The sequence below is a fragment of the Falco cherrug genome, chromosome 11 (genome assembly GCF_023634085.1).
Source record: "Falco cherrug isolate bFalChe1 chromosome 11, bFalChe1.pri, whole genome shotgun sequence".
Lineage (NCBI taxonomy): Eukaryota > Metazoa > Chordata > Aves > Falconiformes > Falconidae > Falco > Falco cherrug.
This window is the reverse complement of record NC_073707.1, coordinates 20,546,683-20,565,319: the sequence shown is the minus strand read 5'-3', so window position 1 is coordinate 20,565,319 and position 18,637 is coordinate 20,546,683. Positions and strand designations below refer to the sequence as shown.

General features: G+C 46.5%; 1 protein-coding gene across 5 annotated transcripts in view; it reads left to right on the top strand.

Moving 5' to 3' along the window:
- Positions 1 to 15,761, top strand: part of CCDC50 (coiled-coil domain containing 50) — a 45,496-nt gene extending 29,735 nt beyond the window's left edge. Inside the window, exons 6-12 of one of the 5 annotated variants that reach the window (XM_055723259.1) lie at positions 1,353 to 2,057; positions 5,401 to 5,507; positions 6,083 to 6,127; positions 6,661 to 6,765; positions 7,694 to 7,764; positions 8,804 to 8,901; positions 9,932 to 15,761. In XM_055723259.1, the coding sequence (XP_055579234.1) occupies positions 1,353 to 2,057; positions 5,401 to 5,507; positions 6,083 to 6,127; positions 6,661 to 6,765; positions 7,694 to 7,764; positions 8,804 to 8,901; positions 9,932 to 9,951 (1,151 nt within the window). In that variant the 3' untranslated portion in view covers positions 9,952 to 15,761. Of the gene's footprint in view, positions 1 to 1,352; positions 2,058 to 5,400; positions 5,508 to 6,082; positions 6,128 to 6,660; positions 6,766 to 7,693; positions 7,774 to 8,800; positions 8,902 to 9,931 lie in introns of all 5 variants that reach the window. The other 4 variants (XM_055723258.1, XM_055723257.1, XM_055723256.1 and 1 more) reach the window with 4 other exon arrangements.
- Positions 15,762 to 18,637: the final 2,876 nt, after the last annotated feature.

The following is an 18,637-nucleotide window of genomic DNA, read 5'->3' as shown; positions in this document are numbered from 1 at the left end:
ACCTCCCCAAAATCTAGATGATTGTAAGGAAGGCAGAGCTATGTATTACAACAGGATGCAGTTCATGTGCAGTGAAATAGATTTTAAATATTTTTAGATACTATTAAAAAAAAAAAAATCTATGACCTGTGGAGAAGGAAAGTTTTGGGTTTTTGGGTGTGTTTTTGTAGTTCTGTTTCAAGTCAGCCTCTGCCTCAAGGCAGGTTTTTTGGTTTGCTTTTTTGGTGTGTGGTTTTTTTTTGTTTGGTTTGGTTTTTTTTTCCCCAGAAATACACCTTTATTCTGAAAAGCTGTTGTAGAGAGAGATAATAGTTCACTCAGTACAATGATTTTTCTTAGCAAATAGGTTGATTGAAAAATAAATTGAACAACAGACTGTATACAGACAGACTGCTGTATCCTCATAGCTGTATTAGGTTTTATTACTGAAACTAAAAGCAAAGAAAATTTCCACCTGCTTTCTGGAAAGCACAGAGGAAGCAACTCTGCCAAGCTGCTGAGTAAGCAGCTTTTCCAGATACATTGCTGAGGTCAGGAGCCAGGGTTTTGTGAAGTCTTATCCTGCCCTTAGATTTCCATACCTCTCTCTGCAAACAGAGTGTAAACTTTTTGTTCAGGCACTGAGTAAGTGTGGGCCCTGAAACTTCTGGGTCTGCAAGAGATATGTGACAGTCGGATGGAAGATACCTGGATGCTGCAGCTATCCATCATCTCATTGTTGCTGTCAAAAAAAAATATTCCATCCCACTTGTCTCCTTCTCTTTGCTTTACGTGGGTCTTCCCCTCATTAGGTGAGGCTGTTCTTTTCTGATGAAAACCCTTGTGCCTGAAGCCAGGGCAAGGCACTGGTGCTCATGAACTAGGATCCAACCTGACCCTCTGCTTGGCCCCTCCTGGCCTTATGTCCCCACCTACATCACCTCCCAGCCTTACCTGCACCTTGTGCCCTCCTTTGCCAGCCTTTCTCTGGCGGTTTCAGTATCCTGCAGCAGTGACACATCACCAGGAGATGAGCTACTCTGCTGGCGGTTTTTCAGCCCCAATATATTGATATGTCCTTAGGAGGTGCTTGGACACACTTTCAGGCTGAACATGTGCTTTCTACTCCAACCCCGTTGCCTCCTGTGCTGCCCTGCTGCTAGCCAGGCTGTCATTTCACGCTGTCTCATGTTATATCCTGCAAGCCGGTTACCCCATTATTATTCTTCCTGACCCCATCATGCTTTGCCTGCATTTCCAGCTTCTCCTAGCATCAGGCTCCCTCATCTGCATGCTGTGAGTCTGGCCTTGCTGAGCTGCCGTTAACCCCCACCCCACTAACCTGCTCGTTGTTTGTCCCCCCTGTTGCTCAGAGCACCCCTGGGGTGACCCCAGAGAGCAGGTTTCTGAGCCTCGCAGGGCACGTAGTGGTGACAGACACACACGCTGGCAGAGAGAGCACCGAGAAGCACCCTCGCCATTGTCCGACGGTGCCTGTGGACACAGGCATTCCACCTTGGAGGATTGTCGGAGGTCTCCTCATCCAAGTGAGCCCAGCGGTGACCGTTGGCAGGAGTGGAAATCAGCCAGCCAGGGGAGGTCCAGGAGACATCCCAGCCTTGACCTGGAAAGAGAGTCTGAGCATGGCACCCATGACCACAGCAACAGCTGGGAGCTGCGGGAGAGGAGGGCAGGTGGCAGAGAGAATGCTTGGAGACCTCTCAGTCTTGACCTGGAGTCCGACCATAGACTCGCAGACCAGGCGTGGTGCAGCAGAAAGCCAACAAGGCAAGACAGAAAAAAGCACCTTCCTCTTCTTGAGGTGGAACTGGAGGCTGAGCAGGAAACCTGGCATCAGGGTGGCAGCCAGCTGGTGCATCCTGAAAAACACAAGTCTCGTCATCAGGGCCACTTGTCACACAGAACGGTGCAAGATGAGAAGCACCATGATGCTGAACCTAGAGATAATCATAGGAGGGGTGAGGAGAGAGACTCCAAAAGGGCAGGACACAAGAGACATTCCCCCTTCTTACATGCAGTGACCCAGGGGAAGGTTGGAGACTGCTGGCAAGACTCAGGTAACCAAGTGATGGGGAAGGTGTACGTATGTGGGGGGGTGGACCTTTGTGTGCCCTGTCCTGGTGTCTGAAATCTGTGTTGTTTCCTTTGAAGGCGTTTATCTCCAATATCCAACTACGATGTGTACGTGGTAAATCATGCCAGGTTTTAAATCTCACTGAAATTTCTTTAGTGAGATTCTTCTTATCCATTCATGTTCTTGCTCTGTTTATTTCCTGACATGTTGCATGCCGTCAGAGAGGATGAGTAAGAAGATATTGTTGGAAATGGTGCCCTTAGTGTCCTGTGTTTAGGAAAAAAAAAAGAAACCACAAAAAAAATCCCAAGAACCAACCAACCAACAACTAGCTGTTGGTTTTTTTTTTTTTTTATGATATGTTTTATGCTGTGGTTGCACCAAAAAAAAACCCAAAACAAAAAACAAATGTTATGATTATACTTGTATTTTTTGATTTAGGACGCAGGGCTGTATGTAAGTGAGGACAGTTTCATAGAATCATAGAGTGGTTTGGGCTGGGAGGGACTATAAAGATCATCTAGCCCAAGCCCCCTGCCATGGGCAGGGACACCTTCCACTGGACCATGTTGCCCAAAGTCCCATCCAACCTGGTCTTGAACACTGCCAGGGATGGGGCATCCACAGCTTCTCTGGGCAACCTGTGCCAGCGCCTCGCCACCCTCACAGTGAAGTATTTCTTCCTAATATCTGATCTACATCTACCCTCTTTCAGTTTCAAGCCATTACCCTTTGTCCTATCATGACATGACTTTGCAAAAAGTCCCTCTTCCAGCTTTCTTGTCTTTACCTGTAGGTACTGGAAGGCCACTATAAGGTCTTCCCGGAGCTGCCTCTTCTCCAGGGTGAACAACCCCAACTCTGTCAGCCTGTTTTCACAGGAGAGGTGCTCCAACCCTCTGAGCATCTTTGTGGCCCTCCTCTGGACTCGTTCCAACAGGTCCACGTCCTGTTTGTGTTGGGGGCCCCAGAGCTGAACACAGTACTCAAGGTGGGGTCTCATGAGAGCAGAGCAAAGGAGCAGAATCACCTCCCCCAACTTGCTGGCCACGCTTCTTTTGATGCAGCCCAGGATGCGGTTGGCTTTCTGGGCTGCAAGTGCGTATTGCCAAGTTTACTTACGCACTTACTTACCTAAGCCAGCAATTTCCATCCACTTATTATGTTGCCAGCAGGGCTTTCAATAAGCAGTTCACTTTGGTAAAAAATTCAGTAGTGGTTCTAGGTGTCCAGCTGGGCTCCATTTGTAAGATGAGGGTCTTGTCAAATTCTGTACAAGTGGATTTTTCTGGGAAACGTGTACCTGTGTAGTATGTTGTTCAGTAATGCTTGTGGACAGGTGGGCTTTAAAGATCCACATCCATCCTTCTGCTTTTAAATCCACATTGGGTGTAGGGATGACCTGCCTCTTAGTGGAAGTAGAGTTTACAGACTTGGATCTATCTCTTGTCACAGCATGGGAGACTTGTGCTTTAAGCCCTCTAACTGGTCTTCATTTGGATAAGATTAGGATGATCGTGTCTGTCTCTGGAGACACTGGTAGATTTATTTTTCATCTTTGCTATGTAAAAGTTTTCTTTGGGGAGGTGGAAGGGTCTTTGTACATAATCAGTGGGTTGTGATTTGCTCTGATAGAATGTGGTTCTGGGTGACTCAGTATCCCATCACATTGAGTCAGAATAGCCAGAAGCTCACGTCTTCTTCCTGTGGTGGGCTTCGTGCTCCCCTGAGAGTGAGCAGAAGTGATGTGGAAGTAACATTTATTGTTTGAGCAAATGAAGCCTGGCACCGATCAGTGTGTGAAGAAAGCTCAGTCTCAAACTGGCCAGCGAACAATTCCTGGAAACTTACTTTTATTCTTCATAGAGGTAATGCCGTACAGGAGCCTGTCGGCCATGCTGTTGTTCATTCCAGCACAGTAAAATTGTTTTCCTTGACCTTGGAAGCACACTGAATAATTTAACTCTGACCAAGCTGGTGCTTTTTGCCAGAGTTCCTGTGCTGGCCAGAGGTTGCAGCTCTTTGATCAATCCAAGCTGCGAAGTGTCCTGGGAAAGGCCAGGCCAAACACCTGACCATAAGGTGCGAAAGCTGGTGGTGTTCTTACACTCAAAGGTTTGTAAGAGGGCTGTTAGTTGCTTGAGATCATTGATCAATTGATTCAAACAAAACAAAAAACAAAACCCCACACACCACCTTTAGAAGAGGTAGGTGGCTTTCTGTTCCATAGTTTTATTCCATGTTGATGCATGAGATCTCTGGCCCTCTGCAGTTTGAAGTCTTCAGGCTGCTTGGTGGAGTATGATGGTAACTTGTTGGTAGATGCACAAAAAAATTTTCAAAGTCAGTTGGTTACTTCATGTTTTTCCCTTGGTCTTACAAGATGGGAAGGAAACTGATAGGTGGCCCAGTAAGACATAACAGGTATTTATAATAAATGTGTAAATGCTGTAGCTAGAGGCATGGAGGTTTTGAGTGAAACTTTCTGGATTTGAGGTGGAAGAGACGCAGGCATCTGGGGTGTTTGTATACTTCTGACATAAAGCAGAAAGCTCATTTAGATGACTGAGATGTCTGAACAATGCAGTTCAGACTGCAGATGGCAGAAGGCATTCATTGTATGTGAGTGAAGTCATGTGTTTTATAACAGGGATAGGGTGGGACTCCTTTGGCCTGATGCAAATAGGCTATGGAGACACTCAAAATGCAACATTGTAAATCACTTGGAGATAGGTTAACTTTAAAATAAACAAATAAAACTCTGTACTCAAAGCAAGACCTGAACCTTGTCTGAACTTCAAAAAGGTTTACTTGGCTGTTTTCTCACTGTGAATTGTAAAATTCGTGGGTCAGCCCAAGGAAGAAATTGTCTGAAGCCTCACGTGAGCCCGTCCCAGGCAACTTTTGCAGCCTGTGCCGCTCCAGCAGGGTGTTCACAGACTCTGCTGTGTTTGTAACAGATGTTGGGCTGCTTTCTGCTGCCTGGTTTTGCCCGTGTATCTGTGTTGACACAGTGTGAAAAAGTGACTCCTTTGCTAGCCTCACTGTGTCAGCAAAGACTGCTTCGAGGGGCATGACGCCTTTGCCATATAGTTACATGTGTCGTGTAAGACATGGTGTATCAGATATTTCTATATGCATGAAGAAACCTCCCTACAGTGCGTGGTGCACCTCAGCTAAAGGTACTCAGCTGTCTGGCAGGTATGCTGTCGTGGTCTCTGGTTCCCTTGAGCGGGGCTTTTGCACATGGCTGAGGAGATGGTGGGGATTTCCTTACCAAAGCACTTGAAAAATGTTTGAGTTGATTTTCTCACACAATTCTGTAGGCACTAAGTTGAGGGGGACGAAGCAAGCCATGTATGATACACCCCGAAGGGAGCAGGAGTTATCTGATGCAGAGATTGCTCGGAAGCTGCAGGAGGAAGAGCTCCTGGTGAGTAGAGAGGTTGCATTAGTCAGCTCGAAGGAACTAAGGTAGCCAGCAATGACAACTTGAATTTTTAAACATATTATATGTGATACTACTGTGCGTTTGGGTGATTACCTTTGTCTCCTGTACAAACACGTATGGAGTGACAGCTGGCATCCAGCCGGTAGAGCCCTATTTTCTGAAATAAACACCCAAAATTACATGACCAACGCAGAGTGATATTAAATGAACATTTCCAGGCAGGTAAAAGATGGCCTGTGGTCAGCCCAGAAGTGAGACAGGCTAGTGTCCATCTTTGAGAGAGGGGGCAGCAGGGTGGACAGCGTGGTGTGGTGTGGCCTGACAGACAGGTGAGGGTGCAACTTGGCTGAAAAGCTGAAATGACAGCTTGGTGTTGGGTTGGGAGGTAAAGTTTTGAGGTAGCTAAGTATATTTGGAGAAGATGGTAGCTTATTTGTATGGGCACCTACTTGCCCTGCCCAGCAGGTTGATGAGTATGAATAATTCAGAGGTGTTACTCTTCTGTATCTGTGTCTTGTCTGGCCCCCACCTTTTTTTTTTTTTTTTTTTCTCTCCAGGCTAATGAGGAAGATCAGAAAGCAGCTCAAGTAGCCCAAGATGAGGTGAGGAAGAAGTGAAATGTTTGTGGTATTCCTTTACTTGTGGAAATTGCTAAACACCACTTGTCCCCTCTGACCCTCTGGTTGTTCATTTCCCTCCTTGTTAGGGAAAGCTCAAGGCCCTGGTGGAGTTTGTTTCTAGCTGGTTTTCATGTGTATGCTCAGGCTGGCCGAGCAGGGGGTTGCGTTGCCTGTTGCAACCGTGGCAGAGGAAGGAAGTTTATGGCTGTGTATGAGCATCTCTTGTAACAGACTATTGGAGATGCTGCAAGATGAACCCCCCACCATTGAAGGAAAAGGAGTAAAAGGCAGAAAGGCTCTGCAAGCACAGTTCTGGCAAATCAGGGATCCACTGGGCATGCTGCATGTAGTCAGTCTTAATTCTGCCCTTTCACTTGATTTCTGATCACCGGTGGGTGAAATCCAGGTTTTGCACCCTTCCTATTCGGTAGCTGGCCATAGGAAAGGACTTAAATAACTCAAACCCACAAGAGCAGTGAAGCCATCTGGCATGCTGTCTGTATTTTCCCTTCTAGGAAATTGCCCGACTCTTGATGGCTGAGGAGAAAAAGGCTTTCAAGAAAGGGAAGGAGAGAGAAAAGTCTTCCTTTGACAGGAGGAGGCATGATCAAGACTGGAAGGTATGTCAAACATCAGGCACCACAAATGAAGTGCTATAATGTTATTCCCATTTCCAGAGGGTGGTGAGAGTGTGCAGTGAGAGCGAAAGGAATGATTTAGACTCTTGCATCCAAAGGATCTTGCTGCCTGTTATTGACCTTCTTCCCAAGTCTCTTGGAGCCACCTACTTGGTTAGATGCTCTTTGGCTTTAGCCTCAAGGAAAGTAAGGCTTGGGCTCTGGCCTTGGAGGTTGGCACTGGACATCACAGCACCTTGTGGCCTCCCTCAAGCACTGTCAGTCCTCCTGGTTAGGAACTTCCCTTTGCTGTAATCCTGACTGTAGCAATAAAAGCAGTACTTGGTTCTGTTTGTGTACCACAGGTATAAGGACAGCACAGCTGCTCTGGTTTTCACTCTGCTTCATAATAGAATTGGCTCTATAATGAAAAATATTGAGTGTATCGAACCTAGATTTTTGTATGAGTAATATTACAGAGGCTTGGCTAGATGATGTAGGACATGAAAGGAAACAGATTTCAAGGTCTGCACTGGTAAGGTGATTAAGGGGATGTTGTGTTAATCTTGGGGCCAGTTGGAGGTAGCTCTGATGTTTTCAGCCTCTTTGAGTGGTTGCAGGAGCACAGCTGTGTGCAGCTGGTTCCTCATACTCAGCCCAGTCTCGTGTACAGTCATTACACACTGACTGCATTTGACCCCAACTTCAGGATGAATCCCCCAGCACTGTCTCATATTTAGAGCAAAAACTGAGTTTGGCTCAGCAAGGCTGGGTTTCATTTACTGGAGACTAGTCCCAATACTGCCGTTCACGTGTAGTTGGCTGTAGTTAGTTGTGTGTATAAACTGAGCATGAAGGGACTGCATGGAGCTGTGGCAGCCTGGTGTCTTGCAAGGCACACAGGTGAGCTGCTTTCCCTTCTTCCCATCAGCATGATGCAAGCGAGTCTACACGCTCAAGGTCAAGAGAAGGGCCTGAAACTCAGCGGCACAAAGGAGACAGGTCTTCAAGGTGAGCTTGAATTGGCTGGTAAGAATGGGGAAATGCAATCGGGAAGCTGCTTAGAAGCAGAGTCTTCGGGAGGAGTTGTGGGGCGACCAGCCTGACCCACTTACAAGGGATTTGGTAGAGAGCAGAGGTTTTAGCACCAAAAAGAGACGGAAAGCACAGAGCTCATGTAGTGTTTGGTGACACGTGTCACTTGCTGTGCTTGTGGCATTTGTCCATATTGGTCTCCCTGCCTGGCGCTGACAGAGATTGATGAGCTTGTGCAGTGACATTTGTTAAATGGCAGAGAAACATTGAGCGGGTTAAAGAGCTTCTAGGGATGTCAAACAAAATGTCATCTCTGGGCAGCAAGGAGTAATCACAATGCATTTGCACAGCTGCTCCCTTGGTCCCAGTTAGACCTGTACACTGCTCCCACTGCCGTGTGTGGACACCCCTCCGTAAGCAAATACGTTGTGCTTTGGGGTGCCTCATCCCAGAGCTGATGGGAATGTGCTGTAGCCCAGTGCTGCTTCTGAATCGTTTGGTATCCTGGCCTGATGCTTCTCATGAGGGAGTGAACCCTGGAAGTGACCCCTGTGGCTTTGACTTCCAATCCAGATATGAGCCTAGAAATTCTTGTCGAATTTGCAAAATCAACAACAAATCTGTGTGCAGGTGGAGACTGACTGAGGGAGATCATATTAAAATACTCTGGGGTTAAAACTGGCAACGATTAAACACTTTAGAATGTTGCTCTTTTGCATGAAGTTTGCATCAAGCTTCATAATGGAGATTTTTATTCCCTGACAACTTGAAACCAGTATTAAAAGAAAGTGGTGCATGAGAAGTAGTAAATACTGTGCATTTCTTGCCACAGAAACAGTAACAGTCTGTGCTCGGAGGAGCTGGTGTGCAGGTAGAAAGTCTGGGCCAGACATGGCTTGCATCAAACTGTCAGGGAACAGACCAGGTGGCAGAGATGTTGCTTTTGCCATGCGGTTATCCCTTTGAGTTTTTTTTCCCAACACTTCTTTTTCACTGTGCTTAGCAGGTCACAGCCTCCTCTCGATGACTTTGAACACACTCGGTATTACACAAGCCAGCCCAGCCCCTTGCGCCAGATCCCCAAAGCTGAGCACTCTCCTAAAGGTAGGATCAAGCCCATGGTTGCCCCAGCACTTGGGTTATTGTGGGCTGCTTTCCTCAAATGAGCAGCCTGCAGGACAGGATGTTTGGAAGGGATGCTAATGGTGAGGAGGAATGGATATTACTGCCCAAGCAGGCAGGTGATGCTAGTCAGTGTTAGAGTTGTATTTGCTGAGCACCGTTGCAGGCTGAGACACTAAAAAGTTGGTTTGCCTTTTTTGTCAAACTGCTTTCTGCGTGTCCTCCGTGATCTCTTAATGATGAATGACTGTAAATTCAGGCAGCAAATGAAGGAGAAATAACATGAAGACAATGACATGATGGATTTTGGGTGATGTGCTAGTATCAAACAATCCAATACAAGACAAAACCTTGCAGTAGCACCCGTCTGGTGGGTGGATGGGATGATCAGACAGAAGCTTGTCCCGAGAACAGGCTTGTTCTGTTCTTGTAGCATCTCAGCACTGCTTTGTTGGCTTGTTTCCTGAAATCACTTGGCACAAGAGCAGTGCGGTTAGGCTTGTGCCCCCCAGTTTTTTAAATCTGAATACCAATTGTCTGAGTTATCTGTAGATGGAGTCTCTGGGGGAGGAAAGGGGCAGTCAAGAGTTCGACTCAATTGCTCAGATTTCTTCCAGCTCTACTGCTTGTGACTTAAATGTGGACACTTCCCAAAACTTAAAGTTTGGGAAACTTGTGTGTTCTGTTTTCATCAAACAAGCTGGAAAGTTGATGACACTTTGTATAGAGTCTGTTAGCCCAGTGTGCATTCCACTTTCTGTAGTGAGACTGTGCATTGTGGCTGCAGCACCAGTCACAGCCTAGAAGAAATGCGAATGTCTGCCTGCCTGGTGGACCTCTCCTTCCTTTTGCTTGAGTCATGCAACATATGGTTCCCATTTTGGCATTTGACTTTACCAGTACCCAGGAAGTCACTTAGACATTCAAGAGGGCAGGACATGTAAAAGATGTAGTATTTTCTTCACCTGGATGTGGCCTTATGGATTTTTTTTCTTTCTGTTTTGCTTTCTAGGTTCCCGTAGGAAGCAGTAAACTGTGCTAGCCTTTGCTTTGGTACTGACTCTTCTGTAGCAAACATTACTGGAATTGCCAGGCAACTTTCTTGATTCCTTACCCAATGAGAGGTCCACCCTCCACTCCCAACATCTCCTCTTTAAGTGTCATCATATTAAGTAACATTGTTCGTTTCAATGTCTTACTCATGTGATGACTTAAGCAGTGCAGTACAATCTAGCCGCTGCCGAGCTATGTGAATCATTTAGCTGACTTAACAGCTCCCTTTTACTTTCTTTTGAGGCTTTCTTTTTGTTTTTATTTTTATTGTTAAGCTTTGGCTGGAGCTTTGAACAAATAGAGATGCATGTACAACAGGGAAGACGACCCAAGAAATCAGTTGGGTTATGGCAATGCAGCAGAACTTCAGAAGTACAAGTCCTTTCTGTATTAGGATGACTTAGCAAAGAGAGTCATAAGAGGAAATGTGTTTCTTCCTGTGCTGGCTAAGACAGCTGAGTCAACCTGACAGTCATGCTAACTTGCGGGAAGGAGAGAGCATCTTCATAACATACAGCAGCAAAAGCCAGAACCTGGGACTAGTGAAGAGGAAATTGTCTAGAGAACAAAATATCATAACTGCTGTGTTTCTTTCTAGGGTTTCCAGCAATCTGGGTAGAGTGTGTAGTTGGGCATTTGGCTCCAGGATCTAGGATAGAACAGTTAAAGGATAATTTCAACTGAAATTGGACATCGTCTGCATGACTTTTAAGACATCCTAGGGCGTTATTGAAGCTGTGACTTGTGGGTTGGGAAGAATCATACAAAAATTTGAATGCCTGAAGCGACCTCTGTGGTCACCTGCTTTGAGCTTCAGTATGGCAGAAGCCAAGGAATTTCACTGGAGCCAAGTAGGAACTACTGCAAGTCCTAGCTCAGTTGCTGATGCACTTGAGTACAGTAACTTGTGTCTGAACCTGCATATGTCTGCATGAGGCTGAAGGAGGGCCATATAGGCACTGAGCATTGCATCTAGACTCTACAGTTACAGGCAGCTTTGAGCTAGGCAGTGCTGAACAGTTCACACAATGTCTGTGCTGATTGCCTCTCCTCTATACTGCTCCGTCCAGCACCCCAGGCAGACTCCAGTCAGAATAAAACTATTGCTTGGTATAGCATGGTCTGCAAGTTTAAGTTGTCTGTGTAGATCTGCCCATGCATTGATTTTAATTTCCCTGCCCCGCAGCTCCCCCCCCCCCCCCCCCTTCAATGGCTTTTTTTCCCCTCCAGTCTTTGAAAATCATTCTTCTCTTGCACAAACAAGTAGTCTTTTCCCTTGGCCTCTTCTCATTTCAATTCTTTTGTCTTTTTAATAATTTTTTGCCACTTTTTTTTACATGCATTTTAAAACTACAAAGCTGAGCATCTGGACACTGGCTTGGATTCTGTTCAGCCAGTACAAGCTAGTTATTTGCCAGTCCAGTTCATGGCAGCAAGCCTGATTACCTTGCCCCTGCAGCCCAGCTTCCATACAGCCCAGCACTGAGGCTCTCCCACCATGTTCTTTGTCATCTTCTGGCAGCTGCAGTTCTGCTGTTGGCTGTGCTTGCCCTCACCACTGATCTGCCTGGGAAAGGAGCTTTGACAGCTCTAGAGCTTTGTGGAGAGCATGTGCTGGCATGGAGCACCAAGACATCTGAAGAGACCACGACTCTGCACCTTCCCCTAATACACAATTTAATCCCCAAGGCAGCTGTAAGGCTTTAACTTCAGCTCTTGTCCTTGCTCACAATAGTTTCTGAGGCAAATGGCTGGGAAGAGGCAACTCCTTTTTGTACAGAAGTTGCAGGGACAAGTTTAATACCACAGCACAAGCCCATGCCTTGCCTTGACCAACAACTCAAGAAACATCCATCTCTTACCCCACTGGCCTCTTGGTAGCAGTTCTCTACCTCTGAAGAGCCGTATAACCACTGGTAGACCTCTGCTGCAGGCATACACTAGCCAAAAATCCTGTTAACATAGGACTGTGCAGTGGCAAGCATCCTGCTAGCTGCATACCCTTGCTTCCAGACTGTGAGCTTGCTCACCTGCATGAACCCTTAAGTGACTTGCAAGGTCTTGCTTGCTTACTGCTTCTTCTCAGGAAATATCCCAGCTGGCGGCTAGATTGTACTGTCCTTGCTTGTTCTCTGTTCTTGTTCCATCTGTCCATTCAGAAGTGTTAATGTTGTTTTAAAGGATCTGGAAAAAGAGCCACATCGACCCTATTTTTTCCTTTTTTATTTGATAACTTGGGCCAATGTGGCAACTTCATCTGCAAAGAATTTATTTTGTAAAAATTTATTTTTGTATTTCATGTAACAGTCAAAATTTCTACTGCTGAAAATGCCTCTTTTTTAAATTTTTTTTTTCCCTGTGGGTTTTTCCCCTCCATTGCCATCAGAGTATTTACTGTTGTGAAATGGGTGCCTGGTGGGGTTTTATGAACTAGTACTTTCTACAAACACCCCAGTTCAGGCCCTGCTGCTTGTATCATCTGGTGCACTTGTAAAAACTGGACGGGGAAAGCCCCTGCCAAATCAGAAAGTGGATGTGCTTTGTACTAATTGTGCGTGGGGAAAAATGGTGACCCTCTGCAAAAGGCAAGGGGAGATTGCCAGCTAGGAATTCAGCCCTTCCTGGGCCTCTAGCTGGCTGTGACGGGCTTTCTTGCACTGCAGTTGGCTGATGTAACTTCTATCTTACCCTGATTGAAAAAGTCACGAAGGCCCTGAGCCTGCTGACATGTGGAGAGCCTATTAATTCAGGAGGGATGCTTGGGAGTATCCAAGTTGTTGACTTCAGTGGGAGTAAGTGGAAATGCGATGAGAGAAAACTCCTTGTTGATTGTGTTTGGAAGCTGGGTAAAGTCTGTGGAACACCTCAGTGCCTACTCTGCAGAGCTGCAGGATCTCCTTAATGGCCTCCTCTGGCCAACCAAGCTCTCCAGCCATGGCACCAAGAGACGAGAGCCCAAGGGAAGGATCCCAGGAGCATCTGCTGCTTCCTTGGATGCCTTCAGGGAGTGCTGAATGCTTTGTGGGCTGCTGTGCTCTATATACTCCCTTAGACCGTACTTTTCTATTCTTACTCTCACCTTTATTAGGTTGCTGGGCCTTGTAAGTGCTTCTCCTGTTTTATTTTTCCATAGCCCTTTAGAAAGGGGGGAGCTAAGGTTTTGTTAGAAGGGGCTGACACCTATCGAGAGAGAGAGAGAAATGCTAGGAATGGTAGCTGAGGAAAGCATGTAGGAAATGGGGTATAAACAGAGCAATTGTTCATCTAACATATGTTGTGGGCCTCAGGCTGTCATGCAGGTGAGAGTCTTCCTGAGGCAAAAGTTGCAGCTGGACTTGCATGTTTAGTAACCACTTTTGGAAGGAGATTCCGTGGTCCCATTGAAGTCAATGAGAGTTAAGATCATGGAAGAACAAGGAGCCAACTCATCTTGGGGCTCAGCAGCCACGGTTCTGCTGAGAGTCAAGAAGATGCAGCTTGTGTAGGCCAGATGCAAAATCAGCACCTTGCACCTGTGGCCCTGGAAAGAGGCACAAAAAAAAAGTTGATCTTTTAAAAAAGAAACAATCAGAGCAGCATTTCCTTTTTATGACAGAACAGCGTTTAAGTAACTTCATTTTTTCCTTGTTTTCTCTTGCCAAGTTTTAGTAGCTTTGCCTATGAGTTTGCTCTGGATTTAATAGCTTGTCAGAGCACTTGCTGGGACCCCTGCCCAGGTCATTCAGCTCTTGCATCCCTTTCTAACTCTGTGCATTAAAAAGGCAACAGGCACCATGTGGAACATTCATCACCATGAAATCCTGGCACCTCCTAACCTTCACAGTAGGCACACCTCACCAGCAAGAGCTCTCGCCGCCACCTCACCTCCGTCCGAAGCACAACAGTTTGCAGAAGAGAGGTTAGGCGAACCGGAGTGATCGTGCCTTATATGCAGGGATGCTCGATGTCTTCAGCAGGCTGATGTGAGTCACCTTGCTATGAAACATTGTCTTAATGTGGACTGTACAGCTTCCTGCAGCAAGAAGCAGTTGTCGTCATGCAGATAGATCCAGCAAGTTAATCTCATCTATTTTTTAAAGAACTTCATGGTGTTGAACTTAGTGGGGTGGGAAAATATCAGCTCTTAGGGGTTAGTCTCATCCATGAATTTCTCCTCTTGGGGAGGAAGAATAGAAGTTACAAATGCTGCAGTCTGCTTCACTCTGTGAAAGGGATCTTGTATGTACAGTATTTTTATATCTCTGCATTCCCACCTGTCAGGATTTGAATCAGGATTAATAACATTCTCTTACTTAGGGAAAAAAAAATGGATTTTTATTTTTACAGTGCTAGACCTTTGTGTGTTTTTATTTTGTGCCAAATTACAGCCACTGTTACATTCTAGTGTTTTCAGTTTGTTGATCAATGTGTATATTATATATATTTTTATTATCAAGGTTTTTATTTTAATTCATATTAACCTGTATGCAAACTAACTGTGGATTGCTAATTTATATATAAGGGGAGCACTTGGAGACAGTGTGAGGATTCCCCTACTTAGTTTACACTCTTGTAATCTAGCACAGCCAGTCCATGAAACTCGTGGCTTCTTACACAGAGCAATCTCCTGGGCATCTGTCACCCTGAGCACATCGCTCCTGCTGTTCCTCAGGGCAGTGCTGACGCTGCAGGACTATATTAGATGCAATAGGAAACGAAGCAAGGGAGCTCCCTGCTGTCCTGCTGCTGGCAGTGATGCCAGGGAGAGTGCTGCAGCAGGAATTCCCATCTGGGGGTGACTCAGATTTAGTCTGCCCTGTATCTGTCCCCAGCTGATGGACAGTTGGTTTTGCCCTGCTCTCTCAAGGCGCTCAGTGCTTAGTTTTGCAGTTGCTTTGGGAGGTGGGTGTGGGATACAGCGCTGAGGCACAGTGGTGTCTCTCGCGTGAAGTTTACCACAGGCAGCTTGTCTTTTGAACGTTGCAGAGGACAAGCATAAACCTACAGAGATTCCAGTTTACTGTACTAGGTAAACACTTGCCGTAGCACATTTGTGGCTGTGCAGCACTGCTGTGGAAGCTCTGGCTGTGCTGCATACAAGTGCCGCTCGGACTGCTATGCCCAGGACTGGCTGCAGGAGACAGGTTTTGTGTTGAGAAGCTGTACTGCCCTCAGCTTCTGTGCTGGAGATACCATCAGCCATCTCCTCCCCCTGAGTAGCACAGGGCAAAGCTTAGCTGTGCAGTTTGGGCTTTTCCTGGAGAGTCCCAGAGAAGACAGTGGCACACACAAATGTGTATTTTCTACTTCATGGTAAACAAGTTCCGCTGTACCAGTGTTCACTCTAAGTAGACTCCACGGTCTGTCTCCAGCTGCATCTGTGCACTGCAATATAGGTAATTGTCTCAGAGAAATAACTGCCGTTGTCTCATTTAGCTCTTCAGGGTAAACTTTCAGCCTGTTGAATCTAAAATGTTAGCCACGTGGTGAGATGGATTAGTCAAAGGCTTAAATTCCTCAGAGCTGCAAGTGTACCCTGCATTGCAACAGCTAATCCTTAAATATAAATTGCACACTGACAATAATCTGTCTATGCAAGCCTATTTTTTTTTTATTGTTTTTGACTGTTCACTCTATAATTTTACTGGGTTTGGCATAGAACTTCTGAATGACACTTAACCCAAAGTATCATGTCCATGTGTGTGTATAGCATGTTTTGCTTCATACTCATGAATTCTCATTGAATGTAAAGGGAACATTGCCTTGCCCCATTTCGTTCAATAAACCGCTGTATTTTGTTATCCACCACATCCTTCTGTCCCTCCGTGTGCTTTTCTGGAAACACTGAAGTGGGTTATACAAGAGCAGGCGAAAACAAGAATTCCACCCTTGGCTTCTGGAGCTCAGCTGCTTCTACCAATAATTATGTTCTTCCAATGTAATAGATGTAGCAAAACAGATTTATATTTAATTTGATTATTTTGTGGCCAGAGAGATGGAAAAAAAAGCTGTGTAATATCTTGGAAAGGATCTGGACTGTTTCATTTCCTGAGACTGTGATACTGAAAAAATAAAGCAATGTAATTATTTGCAAGGGTAGGATACTTTTTTCTCTTTTTTGTGAACATAGCTTTTTAGTTTTTAAAAAAGCCTGCTTGAAGCTTCCCAAGAACAACTCACACCTACAGTGGTGGGACAGAAGGCAAGAAGGAAACACGGCAAATACCCTGTGGCTGACTGATGTCTTCAGAGGCATCAGCTGAGGATGCAGCCACATGCAGCTCAAACATGAGTGGACACGAAGCCGTTTCCATGCCGTGAATTCAGTTTATAACTGAACATGGTAAAATAAAGGGGCAGTTTCTAAATGTAAACTCTGGATCTTGAGTCCAAGCTAAACCTTTCTTATGTGTTTATTTACTCATTTCTCTCTGCTTGCCAGGTGTAACTATGGCACAGGGGAGCAGAGCGCCCTTTCACACCCCACCACAGGACGCACCAGGCTGACCCTCCATGGGCCGAGGGCTTTCCTTGCCCAGGGGCTTGTGTCTGTGCAGGAGCAAGTGCTCCTAACTCCACCTGAGCTCAGTTTTGGCCTTTGTCACAACACTACCCTAGTGCTTTCAGATGCCTTCACATTGTATATATCTCCTACCACCTCCATCTCAGAGTCCCTTAGGTATTAGCAGTGAGCGGAGGTAGGGATCAGCAAAACGGAAAATTAAAAACATTGGGACATAGCTAGCAGTGGAAGAGCCTGGCTGTAAAAACAGGGCACTTGGAAGTGCCGAGGGCTCTGCTAACTTACAAATTATTGCAGCCTCTTGTTTGACGTGGCTGGGTCAGTCTGTTTTCTTTGAAAGGCTTTTTTCATGCCAGCCTTGGCACTTGCAGCATTAGGCTGTGGTGAGGGGGGGCCAGCTGGAGCCCTCACTAGCATCCTTCACCTGCTGCAGGGATGTGCACACAGAGGACTGTGTGTGGGAACCACAAAACGAACACTGGAGAGCCCCTGGGGACTGTTTTGCTTGGTTTTTTGCTGTATCAGAGGAATTGCTGACGTCTGGGTTTCCAAGTCACATGCAGCTCTTAAAGTATGGATATGGGTGGGTGTCCATTGTGCCATTGGTGATGGATTGAGGTTCCCCAGGTATATTCCACCTGTGAGAGAAGAAGGTAAGCCAGTGGAGGCTGCTTAAAGTCACCATTGCTGGGTACCCAGAGGCCTAACTGCCCCCTTGGCTGCTCCATCCTGCACTGGTAGGAGCTGCAGGGGGCAGCTGCCGTCTGTGCCCATCAGATGCTCGTCTTCCACTCGGGTCCATGCTGTGTAACTGGGGCTCTTGCCCAAAAAGACTTCAGTGAGTGGTGCTTATGGCTTGGGAAGGCTGAGCCCTGCTGACAGGGAACTGCAGGGCTGGGAGTGCTTACACACAGCAGGTAAATGGCGTTTCACACCCAGGTGGACAGCCAGGGCTAAACCGAGCTGCTCTGTGCTGGCTCGTGCTTTGCATTGGTAACAGATGCTGGTGAGTGACTCTTAGCTGGAACTGATGCTCTTGCTCACGAGGCAAACTATGGCTGCAGAGCAGCCCAAAGCCTAAACTGGGGTATCCGATATACAACTTGGTGTAGTACACATGCTACATATGTACCATTCCCAGTTCATTTCCCAGAGACCTGGTGGGCTGCAGCATGCCTGGAGGTGGAGAACATCCCCTCTGCCACGTGAAACCCCAGTTTATACCTGAAATTATTCCTTCTCAATCTAAAGGCCGAGCAAAACCAGCCCTTATATCCCAGTTCTTTGCACCATCCTGCTAGCAAACACGTGACAGCTCCTGGCACTGATCAGTTGTCTCGGGTCAGAGATAAGCACGTCCGTCACCATGATTTGTTCTTTCAGAGGCAGTGATCTTGAACAGCGCCCAGAGTCTGTCAGCTTTATCCTGCTTCACCCTGGCCAGAATTCCTGACACAGTTAATGGCAAAACAGAGACGTAGTAAATGAGACCAAGTTTAAAACAGGTACAGAACTGGAGTCTGGCAGCTGGGCATTCGTGGAATGTCTGTGCTGCTCTGACCCCAGAGCGCCCAAGACAAGTGCCCAAGCGGCTGTGCCAAAGCCGCCTCCTGTTTCACACTGTTGATGCTGAGGAGCAGCTCTGAGCACGGACACCTCAGTTTTCACAGTCTCCTTTCCACTGGCACTGCTTTTGCCTTAGTAATAGCTCCCCTGTCGTGCCCTTTTCCCCCAAACAGACATCCTCAATCCACCTGACTCGCTTCAAGCACAGGCACAGCTAGCCCCTAGCTGGTGCTGGGGCCCCCAGACCACATGATTTCTATTTATGTATAAACAGCATAATGCCATGTCACAGGACAGGTTTTTTTCCTGGCTATTTTACGTTTGGATGGTGTCTCATTTTTATTAAAACAATATGCAGTGCCAAATTATGAGCCAGAGGAATATCTGTGTCTCACTGATTGGGTTTATGCCCGGGTGAGTGTTGCAGAAGCACGTCAGCATCCCCTCCCCCCGGCTGAGCATGGAGCTGGGATGGGCTCACACCCAAAATGTGCTCCACAGTACCGCCTACCTCCCCCTCTTCATCCTCCTCAGGTACAGGCAGTGTCCAGAGGGTGATGACACGGTCATGCACGTGCGTGTCACCAGAGGGTACTT